Raw genomic sequence first — 15642 nt, forward strand, 5'->3', positions numbered from 1 at the left:
TCGAGTGAATCTGTTCGCTTTATTTAGAAAACTGTTTCAGAAATGAGCCAGTAGTTTTCAGCCATCAGGTTCTGACCAGAGAGCCAATCAGAACTGATGCTCTGTGGTGACGTCATCATGGCCATCGTCCAATCCCTGCTCAGCATGGGTGGGCGGGGTCATCACCATGGAGACAGACAGGTGATTTCCTGCAGTCAGAGCAGGTGAGAAAGAAAATGGAGAATTTATCAACATTGGACACAAGAAGAGTCAGAGACAACTGGTATTGATTGATTGATTGATTGATTGATTGATTGATTGATTCAGAGTGTTACCTGTGGGTCTGTGTCGATACAGAGACACCATGAGGACAGTGGAGATGACGTAGGGACAGAACACCACCAGGTAACGGACCACTGTGAACACCTGCTGGAGGGGGTCGGGGTCTGGGAGCGGCGCTGTAGTGGTGGGTGGAGCTCCAGTGGTGGGCGGGGCTGTGGTTGTAGGTGTTCCTGCAGACAGAAGCCCACCTGGTCAGGTGAACATGTGGCTGAAATCAGTGTCAATCAAAGTGAAGCTGCTGACCTGTGACAGAGATCCAGCTGGGTGGAGACTCTCCATGGCCCCTGATGTTACACCTGTAGACGCCTTCATCGGCCTTGGAAACATGGAGGATGGTCACGTGACTCGTAGGCCGATCGATGATGAGGGAGCCGTGTTTATAGAAATCAGCTGGGAGGTCGGAGGATGTCTGGGTTCTACAGATCAGGGTGATGTTTTCTCCCTCCATCACAGGGAGGACAGGACTCTGCAGGATCACTGCTCCACCTCAACACAGAGACAAACTACAGCATTTCATCCATTTCCACACAGCTTCATCAATACTAACTCCACAGGCTCATCTTACCACTGACAGTGATGTTGATGCTCTGACTGGTTGCTCCCTCTCTGGACTCACACCAGTAAACTCCACTGTCTGATGGGACGATGTAGCTGATGTTACAGGAAGAACCAGCTGAGGTTCCCCAGTCAGGTCCACATTGAGTCCTGGTTTCTCTGGTTGTGTTCCTCCTCAGGGTCCATCCAGCAGAGCTGTCGTCCTCCTCACACCTCAGAGAGAAAGAGTCTCCTTCAAAAAACTGGGAGCTGCTGGGTCTCAGAGTCAGACGAGCTGTGGGCCCTGAAATGAGGAGACAGTAAGTGCAGTATCACAGAGAGGAAAGAGAAGCTCCTGTGTTTGTTGTCAGTTTCTGGACTTGCAGTGACTCCATACAGACTCTGGACTCTGCAGGTAAAGTGTGGAACAGTTTTTTGTTTTTTGGCCTGAAGCTTTAAACCCTAGAAACACGACGTGCAGCTGCTGCTTCAGTCCGACTCTCTTAGACTCTGCTGTTCACACTAACCTGAGTCTCAGGCTGCGACAGTAACAGCTCACTGACCTTGGTCTGTTCTGCAGCTCAGCACCGACACCACAGCTACAGAGAAATGAGAGTCAGGTCAGTGGGAGCTGTAATGGCTGCTCTGCTCATCCACATTCACACAGACAGGACTCACCCAGCAGCATCTGGACAGATGTTCCCTCCATTCTGTAGCTGGAATGAGACAAAGACCAACCTGACAGTCAGTAAACGCCTCATCCTTCCTGTTTGACGCCTCTGCAAGTCAGTGGCTTTTCTCTGCAGCTGACACCCGGAAACTTGTTTAAACTGTGAGATGAGAAGAGACGTGACGAAGCTGCAAAGACACACAAGGTCAAACACTGAGAGAGAAAATCCTGAGCTTTGTCGACTTCAGAGAAACTCAGAAACTTAGATCTAGTCTTGGTTCAGTCCTGGTCTAGTCTTAGTCCTGGTCTAGTCCTGGTTCATTCCTGGTTCAGTCCTGGTCTAGTCCTGGTCTAGTCCTGGTTCAGTCTCAGTCTAGTCCTGGTTCAGTCCTGGTCCAGTCCTGGTCTAGTCCTGGTTTAGTCTTAGTCTAGTCCTGGTTCATTCTTGGTTTAGTCCTGGTCTAGGCCTGGTTTCATTCAGTTCAGTGCTTGACCTGCTGCTACAATGTTTAATAAAAAGGTTGTTTGATTTCATTCAACTGTTCCACCTCTGTCTTTAAATCCTGGTGACTTCTGCTGAAAAGTGATGTGAAACAACACTGGTGCTTTTGTTTCTTCACTATATTAGATTTTGTGTCGCGGCACATCCTGGTGGGACTTTGTTGTTTCATCACTTACTAGTTTTTACTGCTACTTTTAGTCTTGACTCAGACCTAGTTCTCTCCCTGAGGGGTCAACGTGTGAGCGGCCGTGGGGCCAGTGAAGCTGTGACAGGATGAAGGGTGAGTGGTGACCTTTGACCTTTGAAACAGGACCATGGGAGAACACCAACAGCTCAGATCCACATCTATGTCTCTCCAGGGGTTGCAGAAACAGGCATCGAGCCACAGTCAGGTGCAGTCTACGGAGACCTGGTAGTGTGTGTTAAACAAACAAACCCACGTTCTGAATGTATCCTAACAATTGCCCACCCAGGATCTCTTCCAGCCCACCCTTCCACAGCTGCCAGGAACCGGCCCTGTTCCACAGCAACAACCAGGGCGCGTCGTGTTGTGTTCACTGTTCTATAATGAAAGCAAATCTCTCTTCTCACTGTTTCTCCTCCTGATTCCACCGACACCTTCTTAGTGCAGCACCCAGGATGTTTCATACAGAAAGGGACCCCTCCCTACAGTTGTTGTCTTGTTTGTTCTACTGCTGTTGTGTTGTGCACTGTGCCACTTATATGGGACATAAGGCACCTGTGGGCCTGCTGTCAGTCCTGGTGTAATACATATGTTACGCCACTTGATGGCGCTAAGAGGACGGACAACAAGGCCCTTAGGCAGAAGTGAAGCCATCGCTCATCAAGGCTTTATCACTTTGTGTCTACAGAATAAAGGAGAAACACTGTCCCACATCATTGACCGTCTCCATCTTTGACGTGTAACCAGCAGAAATCTTCTCTGCAAATGTGTTAACTCTTCTTCTTTGGTTTGGCACATTACAAATTATGTGAAAAATGTGCAGCTTCTCCCGGTGTCACTGTCTGGTTTCACTTTATCAGGAGTCAACCCCCCTCGACCCACACACTGATGTAACCACAGGAAATGGTTCTGCTCAGTTCAGACTGTGTCTGTTCAGAACTCGGCTCCACACGCCGGTACCAGGTCCCAAAGGCAGAGTAGAGTCCAGCAGACAGACATCGAGCTCTAATTAGAATAAGAAAACCTTTATTTGTCCCACAATGAGGAAACTGTCTTGTTGACAACAGCAAAGTCCAAAAACACAGCGGAGCCAGAAGGAGCAAAGATGTGAGATAAATAAGAAAGTAAAAATATTCTAAAACACTAAGTGGAATAAAAGTATGAAGCTACAAAAACTCTAAGTGTGTCCAATATGTGCCTATGGGTCTGTCCAGTATATGGACATCTATGGATAAATAAATAAATAGCAGGTAAAGTGACTACAGTATATTGCTCTGATGGGATTCACCTTATAATACAGTGTTGGACATGATCACAGCAGATGGATGACACATGGACAGTGTTAGTCTGATCATGGTGGAGTCTGACAGCAGGAAGGAAAGACCTGTGGACTCTGTCCTACACACAGCCATGGTGAGTCAGTCTGTCACTGAAGCATCCTGCAGGACATCCTGCCAGAGTCGGCGCTGGCCTTCCTGTACAGTGCATCTATGTTATGAGTCCAGTCCAGTTTGTGGTTCACATGAACACTGAGGTACTTATAAGCAGGAAACATCCGGTTTCAGGTTCAAACTCTAAGAAAAAAAGCAGCAGAGGACTGAGGCTGACAGCAACCATGACTGTGGTAGGAAAAACTAAAACCCATTTAGGCAACATTACCCAACATTTAGGCATTTCCTGTTAAGGTGAAGTCCTTCACCCGTCTATTAGTAGGAACATCACAGAGTGAGAGAGTATATTTGTTGGTAACATGAGAAGGGATTTTCCATCTGGCCTCTGTCCACCACCACAGCTGGACCTGAACTAACACATCAGGCAGATTAACGGTCTGGACTTGTTCATTATGCATTAGGTGTCTCTGCAGGAGACAGAGGGTACGGTGGCCGACAAGGGCAAACGCGCTGCAACAACGAAAACACCTGCAAGAGAGAAAACACAATGGAAGTGCGCCAGGCCTGTAGGGGGACCCCGAACTGAGGGATGCTATGAGCAAAGGTTGGCTAAGTTTTACAGAGGCGACATAGAAAAGGTAGGATTTCCATTTATTTCTTTTTAAACACTTGGCCGTCACTTTGTACAGCATTATAAAAGTACAGTATTGTAAAATATGACAGCCAAGTGTTTAAAAAGTAATAAATGGAAAATGAACCTGCAAAAACAACCCTGCCCCCCCCATGTCTCCCAACATTGTATGACACTTTTGTTCAAGTAAACAAATGTAGTAGAGCATTTTTGCTCATATGAGAACAATCATCAGAGGAAGCTCTTTATGTTTCAATTGAAAACTATAAGCTGCATATGAGCAGCCTCTGAAATGAGACGTGGCTTGTATCACTACATGTGTCTCTCTCTGGCCTCTGTAAAACTTAGCCAACCTTTGTTCATAGCATCCCTCAGTTCGGGGTCCCCCTACAGGTCTGTCGCACTTCCGTTGTGTTTTCTCTTTTGCAGCATTTCTTTCTTGCAGGTGTTTCCGTTGTTGCAGCGCGTTTGCCCTTGTCGGCCACGTACAGAGGTCATCCTGAGACGGAACAAACAGAATAAATCATCAGAGACAACGAAAACACTGAGCCCAGCCAAAATATCACTTTGGTCTGGAACAGAATTTTTAGGCAGGCAGGTTCCAAAAGGTCTGGCAGGTGGGAACTAAGTCCAACTTCAGGGGTCCTCCCTGAGAATGACACGGACTGTAGTGACCTGCCATCACTGCCCGACAATCCATAATCTGCCCAGCTGAGCGACCCCCCAGGGTAACCAGCAGTCCAGGTTTCCAGCCAGCCCAGACTTCAGGTACTCATTGTCTGCAAAGGACTTTCATCCATTTACTAAAAATAAACCTAATCCAGTTACTTTGGTTTATGATGACTAGACTGTATTTGATTTGTTTCATCTGATCCTGAAAAGAAACTAAAGTTTTGGCTCTAAAATCTGCTGATAGATCAGGATAATAAATAAAGTCCAAATACGTCATTCTTATTGGACTGAAGTGCTGGACTTTCCCAGAGTTGCATATCCAGAAATAACAGTGTCATAAGAGTGTGCAGCGGGATTTCAGCAGTGATAGACACGCCCCCCATCCCCAGAGCAGAGCTGGTCTGGGCTGAACTATAAAACAAGAGTCGTCATATTTTCCTGCTAAGGATCAGATCTGAGCACGATGTCTGTGGGCACTTCTGCTTCTCTCCTCTGGGCTGCACTCTGTCTGTGGGTCCTGGTCTTGGTCTCTGGAGGTGAGTTCTGTGGTGCTGAAGCTAAAGTGTGGTCAGAAAAAGTCTCTAACCAGACACAGAGTTTTCTGTCTGTGCTGTGGTGTAACACAGTGAATCTGATCAGTGATCAATAGTCTGGAAGGATTTTCAGCAGCGACGCTGAGAGAGTCTTTTTATCATCCAGGTCTTTGTGGACGTCAGTGTCACATGTGTCTTTGAACTTCTGGACTTTTTATTGTCACTGAGCTGAAGCTCATTTCAGCCTTTTCAACTTCTGATCATTTAGAATGAATCTAGAATTGATCCATGTATTAATGAATCAAAGAATCCTAATCCTTCAATAATTCAGGTTCATTTTGTAGACACTGTGTTGACAGTTCATCAATATCAGTCACCAAATGTTCAACAACTCCTCTAGTTTCAATTCCAAGGTTGATTTCATTTGATCAAGGAACAGATTTCTAAAACCTGCTCAGCTGAACTACAATAAAGCTTGTTACACCTGGACCCTCTAACCTCTGGTCTCTGTCTGTTCCTCTGTTCTTCAGGTCAGAGAACCATCACAGCTGAACCTGGACAGAACGTCACTCTGACATGTCGAGCTCCCAACAGCTCAGAGATCAGAACTGTGGAGTGGACCAGACCTGATCTGGATCCAAAAGAAATCTTTGTGTATCGGGATGGGAGGTTCGACCCAGACAACCAGCATCCATCTGTTAAGGAGCGGGTGGAGCTGAAGGACTCACAGATGAAGGATGGAGACGTGTCTGTGACTCTGAAGAATGTGACGTTTAATGACACTGGGACATATGAGTGTCGTGTCTGACAGAGTCAATCAAAAGCACCTGAACTCATCATCACCCACCTGACAGTAGACTCAGCAGGTGAGTGTGTGTTTGTCTGAGCAGCAGAGCTGAAGCTGCTTCCTGGTTGTTGATGTGAGACCAGATGTTTGTGTTTTTTCCAGATGTTGTTGATGAGACTTTGTAGAAAACAGCTGGATGAGTGATGTGGTCAAAGTGCAGGAGATAATGTCTGACAGGAGTTTGTTCTGTTCTTCAGTCATCACCTACCTGACACCTCACACCTGTTCTCTCCTGCAGGTCACACAGGTGGACACAAGGATGGAGGAGACGAGGACGGAGGAGACAAGGATGGAGGAGACCAGGATGGACATGTTGGACTGGCTGTAGGTCTGTTAGTTCTTGCTGTACTTGTTGTACTTGCTGCTGCTGTTGTTTCTTTGACCTATAGGAAACTAATGGGACAGAAAAAACAGAGTTCAGCTCCAGCTGATAAAGCAGGTCTGTGTGATGTGTAAAATGTCTCAGGAAGTGGTTTAAAGTATCTCAGTACATTTACTCAAGGGCTGTACCTCAGTCCAACTTTGAGGTATTAGTACTTTCCTGAGTATTTGCATGTTGTGCTACTTCTTCATGCTACTTCATGAGCCAAACCTTGTACTTTTTCCTGCTCTGAGAACTTTTACTGTGGCCACTTCAAGTACATTTGGATGATGATACTTTTGGACTTTTACTGGTCTCAGGTCTCTTACAAATGAAGAGTCCGTCCTTAAAGGTTCAGTCTGGTGATATTTATATTTTTCTCCTTAGAAACAATATGTACAGTACATCCTGAAACAGATGCTCACTGTGGTTTTTACCAAACAGGAGGAACCATTGTGTCTGTCAGGGACTATTTTCAGTGGTGGATTATTCCAGATCATGTGTTGACACTGCCTCCTGCTGGTTACACAAGATGTTTGTCTCTGCTGTATCTGCACTAACCCAACAAAGATGTGAAATAAACAATTAAAACAAACAAACAGATGTGGCGTCACAGCTGGCAGATGTTCCTCTGCACCTTCAACAACAAGCTGATTTTAAAACACAGGGTTGAGTGAATCTGTTCGCTTTATTTAGAAAACTGTTTCAGAAATGAGCCAGTAGTTTTCAGCCATCAGGTTCTGACCAGAGAGCCAATCAGAACTGATGCTCTGTGGTGACGTCATCGTGGTCATCGTCCAATCCCTGCTCAGCATGGGTGGGCGGGGTCATCACCATGGAGACAGACAGGTGATTTCCTGCAGTCAGAGCAGGTGAGAAAGAAAATGGAGAATTTATCAACATTGGACACAAGAAGAGTCAGAGACAACTGGTATTGACTGATTGATTGATTCAGAGTGTTACCTGTGGGTCTGTGTCGATACAGAGACACCATGAGGACAGTGGAGATGACGTAGGGACAGAACACCACCAGGTAACGGACCACTGTGAACACCTGCTGGAGGGGGGATGGGTCTGGGGGCGGGGCTGCAGTGGTGGGCGGGGCTCTACAGTTGGAGCACAGGTTCAACCCATGAATTATGAACAATGTGTGTGAGGAGGCACAGGAGTGAGATTAAACCTGATATTTTCAAAGTCACTGAAGTAATTTTTTTTTGTCTCAGCCTGGAAAAATAAGCTTAAAAAAGTCCCAGAAGTGGTTTTGTATTGATGAAATGAAAATGAGCAGAGATCATGTGACTGAACAGTCTCTAACAGTGTTTACATCCTGGGGTCCAAGACCAACGATAAGGGAGAAAATACTTTGAGGCTTCAGAGAACAGTGATGTTTCATCTTTATTGTGGGTGACATTTGTACCCAGATAACAACTCTAAGAAAAGAAGCAGCAGAGGACTGAGGCTGACAGCAACCATGACTGTGGTGGGAAAAACTAAAACCCATTATCTGTGTTTGTGTCTGTCAGGGCAGGAGCTGGAAACATTTAGGCATTTCCTGTTAAGGCAAAGTCCTTCACCCATCTATTAGTAGGAACATCACAGTTTTTCACTGACTGGGGCCACAAAGACCCAAAACAATCAACAGCTGGAGCCAGTAAAGACCTGGTACAGTATCATCAAGCCTCTCCTGAAGAAGAGCAGTCTCGATGCCATGGTACTGAACAACTACCGGCCCATATCAAACCTGCCGTTTTTAGGCAAAATCATTGAAAAAGTTGTTTACCAACAACCTACTGACTTTCTCATGCTAAACAACTGCTTTGATGATTTTCAGTCAGGATTTAGGCTCCATCACAGCACTGAGACTGCCCTCATCAAGGTGACAAATGACATTCGTCTTAACACCGACGCTGGCAGAGCCTCTGTCTTAGTACTGTTGGATCTAAGTGCTGCTTTTGACACAGTGGACCATGTGATCCTGTTACTAAGGTTAGAGGACTGGATAGGCATCTCTGGTAGTGCCCTTAAATGGTTTAAGTCCTATCTTGAAGACAGGAAGTATTTCATTGAAGTTGGTAACTGTGTCTCAGACCAAATGTTGTTGACATGTGGAGTCCCCCAGGGGTCCATCTTGGGACCCCTTTAGTTAAATCTTTACATGTTTCCTTTAGGCCAGTTAATACGCAGCAATAATGTGTCCTACCATAACTATGCAGATGACACTCAGATTTACATTTCACTCACAGCTGGTGAATATGGACCAGTGGATTCACTGTGTCGCTGTATTGAACAGATCACTGTGTGGATGAAAAACAACTCTCTCCAAATAAACAGAGACAAGACTGAAATAATCATCTTTGGGCCTCAGAAACAAAGAGAAAGTGTCAGCAGTCACCTCGAGTCTCTTTCTCTAAAATTTAAAAATCAAGTTAGAAATCTAGGGGTAATCATGGACTCCGACATGAATTTTAACAGCCACATTAAATTGATAACATCGTCAGCATTTTAGCATCTCAAAAACATCAGAATCAAAGGGATCATGTCTAAACCAGACTTGGAAAAACTCATCCATGCTTTTATCTCTAGCAGGTTAGATTACTGTAATGGCCTGTTCACAGGGCTCTCAAAACGAGCTGTAAAGCAGCTACAGTACATTCAGAAAGCTGCTGCTCGGGTCCTTACTAGAACCAGGAAGTACAACCACATTACTCCTGTTCTCAGATCTCTGCACTGGCTTCCTGTCTCTCAGAGAATAGATTTCAAAACAGCACTGCTTGTGTATAAGTCTCTTCATGGCTCAGCACCACATTACATCTCTGACATGCTGATGCCATATGAACCATCTCGAACTCTGAGAACATCAGGGACAGGCCTTCAGCTCGTGCCCAGAGTCAGGACTAAACAGGGAGAAGCAGCGTTTCAGTTCTATGCAGCTAAAACCTGGAATAGTCTTCCTGATGATGTTAGACAAGCCTCATCTCTGGCAATGTTTAAGTCCGAGCTAAAAACCTTTCTTTTTAGTGTGGCATATAACATATGACCAGACTAACCCTGACAGTGTTTTATCCAAACCGATCTATCTGCACTCAGTTTCCTTTAATATTAATTTTTAACTTTTTATTATTATTTATTTTTTCTTTTTTTTAAAACTGTCTTGTCACTACTTTTGTCCAGTTGGGGAAGACAATCGGACTCACGGTCAGTACTCTAAGTTGATTAGGTTGGGAACCTTCGATCTAAAGCCAATTGGGTCAGGGACTCAGGGGTTAGGAACCCTGGCGCTTTAGTGTTATCCTTAGAATACGGGTCTAAACAGCTGTAGACTCAAATAAGGGGTTTGGAACCTCCAGCTGTAGTCTACTCGATCCTAGACGTAAGAGTCCGGGACTCAGGATCGCCTCCGCAGATAGTCTGTGTTGAGGTACTTTTAGTCCATCAGGGATGGGACAAACTGAAAGTAGGGGACCCACAAATATGGGTCAGCGTGGTCCGATAGTCGATATCATAAGGGGCAAATATGGTGACAAAGTGGTGGCATGTCTTTTATTTTTATTCTTGCTTATGTATTTTTTTAAAGTCTTTTATTTCTGTAAAGCACTTTGAATTACTCTGTGTATGAATTGTGCTGTATAAATAAACTTGCCTTGCCTTACAGTATCTCAAAGCAGGAACCTCACAGACCAGAACAGTGGAACTTTTTTCACTGATAAAGATCAATTATCACTGTTACAGTGTCACATGTGTCTTTGAACTGCTGGACTTTTTATTGTCACTGAGCTGAAGCTCATTTCAGCTTTTTCAACTTCTGATCATTTAGAATGAATCTAGAATTGATCCATGTATTAATGAATCAAAGAATCCTAATCCTTCAATAATTCAGGTTCATTTTGTAGACACTGTGTTGACAGTTCATCAATATCAGTCACCAAATGTTCAACAACTCCTCTAGTTTCAATTCCAAGGTTGATTTCATTTGATCAAAGAACAGATTTCTAAAACCTGCTCAGCTGAACTACAGTAAAGCTTGTTACACCTGGACCCTCTAACCTCTGGTCTCTGTCTGTTCCTCTGTTCTTCAGGTCAGAGAACCATCACAGCTGAACCTGGACAGAACATCACTCTGACATGTCGAGCTCCCAGCAACTCAGAGATCTTAACTGTGGAGTGGACCAGACCTGATCTCGGGACAGACTATGTGTTCTTGTACCAGGACGGGAGGTTTGACCCAGACAACCAGCATCCATCTTTTAAGGAGCGGGTGGAGCTGAAGGACTCACAGATGAAGGATGGAGACGTGTCTGTGACTCTGAAGAATGTGACGTTTACTGACAATGGGACATACGAGTGTCGTGTTGCCCAGGGTCAAATAGATCCACTTAAACTCATCAGCACCGTCCACCTGAGAGTCTCAGCAGGTGAGTGTGTGTTTGTCTGAGCAGCAGAGCTGAAGCTGCTTCCTGGTTGATGTGAGACCAGATGTTTGTGTTTTCTCCAGATGTTGTTGATGAGACTTTGTAGAAAACAGCTGGATGAGTGATGTGGTCAAAGTGCAGGAGATAATGTCTGACAGGAGTTTGTTCTGTTCTTCAGTCATCACCTACCTGACACCTCACACCAAATGTCCATACATTTTCACTTAGGGGTGTACTCACTTGTGTTGCCAGCGGTTTAGACATTAATGGCTGTGTGTTGAGTTATTTTGAGGGGACAGCAAATTTACACAGTTATACAAGCTGTACACTCACTACTTTACATTGTAGCAAAGTGTCATTTCTTCAGTGTTGTCACATGAACAGATATAATAAACTACTTACAAAAATGTGAGGAGTGGACTCACTTCTGTGAGATACTGTATATAAACTGGGAAAACCATCACCTAAACCTCCATTAAATCTCATTTATCACTGGTTTCTAACGTCTCTGCTCCTTGTTTTCCCTCTTTACTGCAGACATGATCATCACAGCTGAACCTGGAAACACTGTCACTCTGCCATGTCGAGCTCCCAGGAGCACAAAGATCTTTGTTTTAAATTGGACCAGACCTGGTCTGGGTCCAGACTATGTGTTTTTGTACTGGAACAAGAGGTTTGATCCAGACAACCAGCATCCATCTTTTAAGGAGCGGGTGGAGCTGAAGGACTCACAGATGAAGGATGGAGACGTGTCTGTGACTCTGAAGAATGTGACGTTTAATGACACTGGGACATACGAGTGTCGTGTCTCCCAGAGTCAAACAAACGCACCTGAACTCATCAGCATCATCGACCTGAGAGTCTCAGCAGGTGAGTGTGTGTTTGTCTGAGCAGCAGAGCTGAAGCTGCTTCCTGGTTGTTGATGTGAGACCAGATGTTTGTGTTTTCTCCAGATGTTGTTGATGAGACTTTGTAGAAAACAGCTGGATGAGTGATGTGGTCAAAGTGCAGGAGATAATGTCTGACAGGAGTTTGTTCTGTTCTTCAGTCATCACCTACCTGACACCTCACACCTGTTCTCTCCTGCAGGTCATGGACATGTTGGACTGGCTGTGGGTCTGTTAGTTCTTGCTGTACTTGCTGCTGCTTATTTGACCTATAGGAAACTAAGGGGACAGAAAAAACAGAGTTCAGCTCCAGCTGATAAAGCAGGTCTGTGTGATGTGTAAAATGTCTCAGGAAGTGGTTTAAAGTATCTCAGTACATTTACTCAAGGGCTGTACTTCAGTCCAACTCTGAGGTATTAGTACTTTACTGAGTATTTGCATGTTGTGCTACTTCTTCATGCTACTTCATGAGCCAAACCTTGTACTTTTTCCTGCTCTGAGAACTTTTACTGTGGCCACTTCAAGTACATTTGGATGATGATACTTTTGGACTTTTACTGGTCTCAGGTCTCTTACAAATGAAGAGTCCGTCCTTAAAGGTTCAGTCCGGTGATATTTATATTTTTCTCCTTAGAAACAATATGTACAGTACATCCTGAAACAGATGCTCACTGTGGTTTTTACCAAACAGGAGGAACCATTGTGTCTGTCAGGGACTATTTTCAGTGGCGGATTATTCCAGATCATGTGTTGACACTGCCTCCTGCTGGTTACACAAGATGTTTGTCTCTGCTGTATCTGCACTAACCCAACAAAGATGTGAAATAAATAATTAGAACAAACAAACAGATGTGGCGTCACAGCTGGCAGATGTTCCTCTGCACCTTCAACAACAAGCTGAGTCAGAGACAACTGGTATTGATTGATTGATTGATTGATTGATTGATTGGTTGATTGATTGATTGATTGATTGATCGATTGATTGATTGATTCAGAGTGTTACCTGTGGGTCTGTGTCGATACAGAGACACCATGAGGACAGTGGAGATGACGTAGGGACAGAACACCACCAGGTAACGGACCACTGTGAACACCTGCTGGAGGGGGGTGGAGTCTGGGGGTGGGGCTGCAGTGGTGGGTGGGGCTGTGGTTGTAGGTGTTCCTGCAGACAGAAGCCCACCTGGTCAGGTGAACATGTGGCTGAAATCAGAGTGTCAATCAAAGTGAAGCTGCTGACCTGTGACAGAGATCCAGCTGGGTGGAGACTCTCCATGGCCCCTGATGTTACACCTGTAGACGCCTTCATCGGCCTTGGAAACATGGAGGATGGTCACGTGACCCGTAGGCCGATCGATGATGAGGGAGCCGTGTTTATAGAAATCAGCCGGGAGGTCGGAGGATGTCTGGGTTCTACAGATCAGGGTGATGTTTTCTCCCTCCATCACAGGGAGGACAGGACTCTGCAGGATCACTGCTCCACCTCAACACAGAGACAAACTACAGCATTTCATCCATTTCCACACAGCTTCATCAATACTAACTCCACAGGCTCATCTTACCACTGACAGTGATGTTGATGCTCTGACTGGTTGCTCCCTCTCTGGACTCACACCAGTAAACTCCACTGTCCAGTGTGTCAATGTAGCTGATGTTACAGGAAGAACCAGCTGATGTTCCCCAGTCAGGTCCACACTGAGTCCTCTGTTTGGTTGTGTTCCTCCTCAGGGTCCATCCAGCAGAGCTGTCGTCCTCCTCACAGCTCAGAGACAAAGAGTCTCCTTCAAAAAACTGGGAGCTGCTGGGACTCAGAGTCAGACGAGCTGTGGACCCTGAAATGAGGAAACAGTAAGTGCAGTATCACAGAGAGGAAAGAGAAGCACCTGTGTTTGTTGTCAGTTTCTGTACTTGCAGTGACTCCACACAGACTCTGGACTCTGCAGGTAAAGTGTGGAACAGTTTTTTGTTTTTTGGCCTGAAGCTTTAAACCCTAGAAACACGACGTGCAGCTGCTGCTTCAGTCCGACTCTCTTAGACTCTGCTGTTCACACTAACCTGAGTCTCAGGCTGCGACAGTAACAGCTCACTGACCTTGGTCTGTTGTGCAGCTCAGCACCGACACCACAGCTACAGAGAAATGAGAGTCAGGTCAGTGGGAGCTGTAATGGCTGCTCTGCTCATCCACATTCACACAGACAGGACTCACCCAGCAGCATCTGGACAGATGTTCCCTCCATTCTGTAGCTGGAATGAGACAAAGACCAACCTGACAGTCGGTAAACGCCTCATCCTTCCTGTTTGACGCCTCTGCAAGTCAGTGGCTTTTCTCTGCAGCTGACACCCGGAAACTTGTTTAAACTGTGAGATGAGAAGAGACGTGACGAAGCTGCAAAGACACACAAGGTCAAACACTGAGAGAGAAAATCCTGAGCTTTGTCGACTTCAGAGAAACTCAGAAACTTAGATCTAGTCTTGGTTCAGTCCTGGTCTAGTCTTAGACCTGGTCTAGCCCTGGTTCATTCCTGGTTCAGTCCTGGTCTAGTCCTGGTTCAGTCCTGGTATAGTTCTGGCTCAGTCCTGGTCTAGCTCTGGTTCAGTCCTGGTCTAGTCCTGGTTTAGTCTTAGTCTAGTCCTGGTTCAGTCTTGGTTTAGTCCTGGCTTAGTCCTGGTCTAGTCCTGGTTCAGTCTCAGTGTAGTCCTGGTTTAGTCCTGGTCTAGTCCTGGTTCAGTCCTGGTTCAGTCCTGGTTTAGTCTTAGTCTAGTCCTGGTTCAGTCTTGGTTTAGTCCTGGTCTAGTCCTGGTTCAGTCTTAGTCTAGTTCTGGTTCAGTCCTGGTTCAGTCCTGGTCTAGTCCTGGTTTCATTCAGTTCAGTGCTTGACCTGCTGCTACAATGTTTAATAAAAAGGTTGTTTGATTTCATTCAACTGTTCCACCTCTGTCTTTAAATCCTGGTGACTTCTGCTGAAAAGTGATGTGAAACAACACTGGTGCTTTTGTTTCTTCACTATATTAGATTTTGTGTCGCGGCACATCCTGGTGGGACTTTGTTGTTTCATCACTTACTAGTTTTTACTGATACTTTTAGTCTTGACTCAGACCTAGTTCTCTCCCTGAGGGGTCAACGTGTGAGCGGCCGTGGGGCCAGTGAAGCTGTGACAGGATGAAGGGTGAGTGCTGACCTTTGACCTTTGAAACAGGACCATGGGAGAACACCAACAGCTCAGATCCACATCTATGTCTCTCCAGGGGTTGCAGAAACAGGCATCGAGCCACAGTCAGGTGCAGTCTACGGAGACCTGGTAGTGTGTGTTAAACAAACAAACACACGTTCTGAATGTATCCTAACAATTGCCCACCCAGGATCTCTTCCAGCCCACCCTTCCACAGCTGCCAGGAACCGGCCCTGTTCCACAGCAACAACCAGGGCGCGTCGTGTTGTGTTCACTGTTCTATAATGAAAGCAAATCTCTCTTCTCACTGTTTCTCCTCCTGATTCCACCGACACCTTCTTAGTGCAGCACCCAGGATGTTTCCTACAGAAAGGGACCCCTCCCTACAGTTGTTGTCTTGTTTGTTCTACTGCTGTTGTGTTGTGCACTGTGCCACTTATATGGGACATAAGGCACCTGTGGGACTGCTGTCAGTCCTGGTGTAATACATATGTTACGCCACTTGGTGGCGCTAAGAGGACGGACAACAAGGC

The 15642-nt window shown here is 45.6% G+C and overlaps 2 protein-coding genes across 4 annotated transcripts; one reads left to right on the forward strand and one right to left on the reverse strand.

The window, feature by feature from the left end:
• Positions 1-14191, reverse strand: LOC113139826 (Fc receptor-like protein 5). 3 transcript variants are annotated; one of them, XM_026323409.1, is made up of 8 exons: positions 14146-14191; positions 14031-14066; positions 13502-13762; positions 13180-13422; positions 12946-13104; positions 12115-12221; positions 7610-7752; positions 7334-7503 (listed from the first exon to the last, which is right to left on the reverse strand). In XM_026323409.1, the coding sequence occupies exons 1-8, from the start codon at positions 14174-14176 to the stop codon at positions 7455-7457; spliced, it is 1029 nt and encodes a 342-aa protein (XP_026179194.1). In that variant the 5' UTR covers positions 14177-14191; the 3' UTR covers positions 7334-7454. The 3 variants fall into 3 exon arrangements, with proteins under 3 accessions (XP_026179184.1, XP_026179202.1, XP_026179194.1); XM_026323399.1 differs by lacking the exons at positions 7334-7503; positions 7610-7752; positions 12115-12221; positions 12946-13104; positions 13180-13422 and adding exons at positions 1-188; positions 315-491; positions 565-807; positions 887-1150 and having other exon boundaries at positions 13502-13771; XM_026323417.2 differs by lacking the exons at positions 7334-7503; positions 7610-7752; positions 12115-12221; ... (3 more) ...; positions 14031-14066; positions 14146-14191 and adding exons at positions 1-188; positions 315-491; positions 565-807; ... (1 more) ...; positions 1419-1454; positions 1534-1566.
• On the forward strand, positions 5307-7247 carry LOC113141687 (myelin-oligodendrocyte glycoprotein-like). The gene is made up of 3 exons (XM_026326262.1): positions 5307-5441; positions 5969-6304; positions 6524-7247. Exons 1-2 carry the CDS (start codon positions 5369-5371, stop codon positions 6244-6246), a joined length of 351 nt encoding a protein of 116 aa, XP_026182047.1. The 5' UTR covers positions 5307-5368; the 3' UTR covers positions 6247-6304; positions 6524-7247.
• Positions 14192-15642: the final 1451 nt, after the last annotated feature.

The sequence above is a fragment of the Mastacembelus armatus genome, chromosome 18 (genome assembly GCF_900324485.2).
Source record: "Mastacembelus armatus chromosome 18, fMasArm1.2, whole genome shotgun sequence".
In the NCBI taxonomy this organism is placed as follows: domain Eukaryota; kingdom Metazoa; phylum Chordata; class Actinopteri; order Synbranchiformes; family Mastacembelidae; genus Mastacembelus; species Mastacembelus armatus.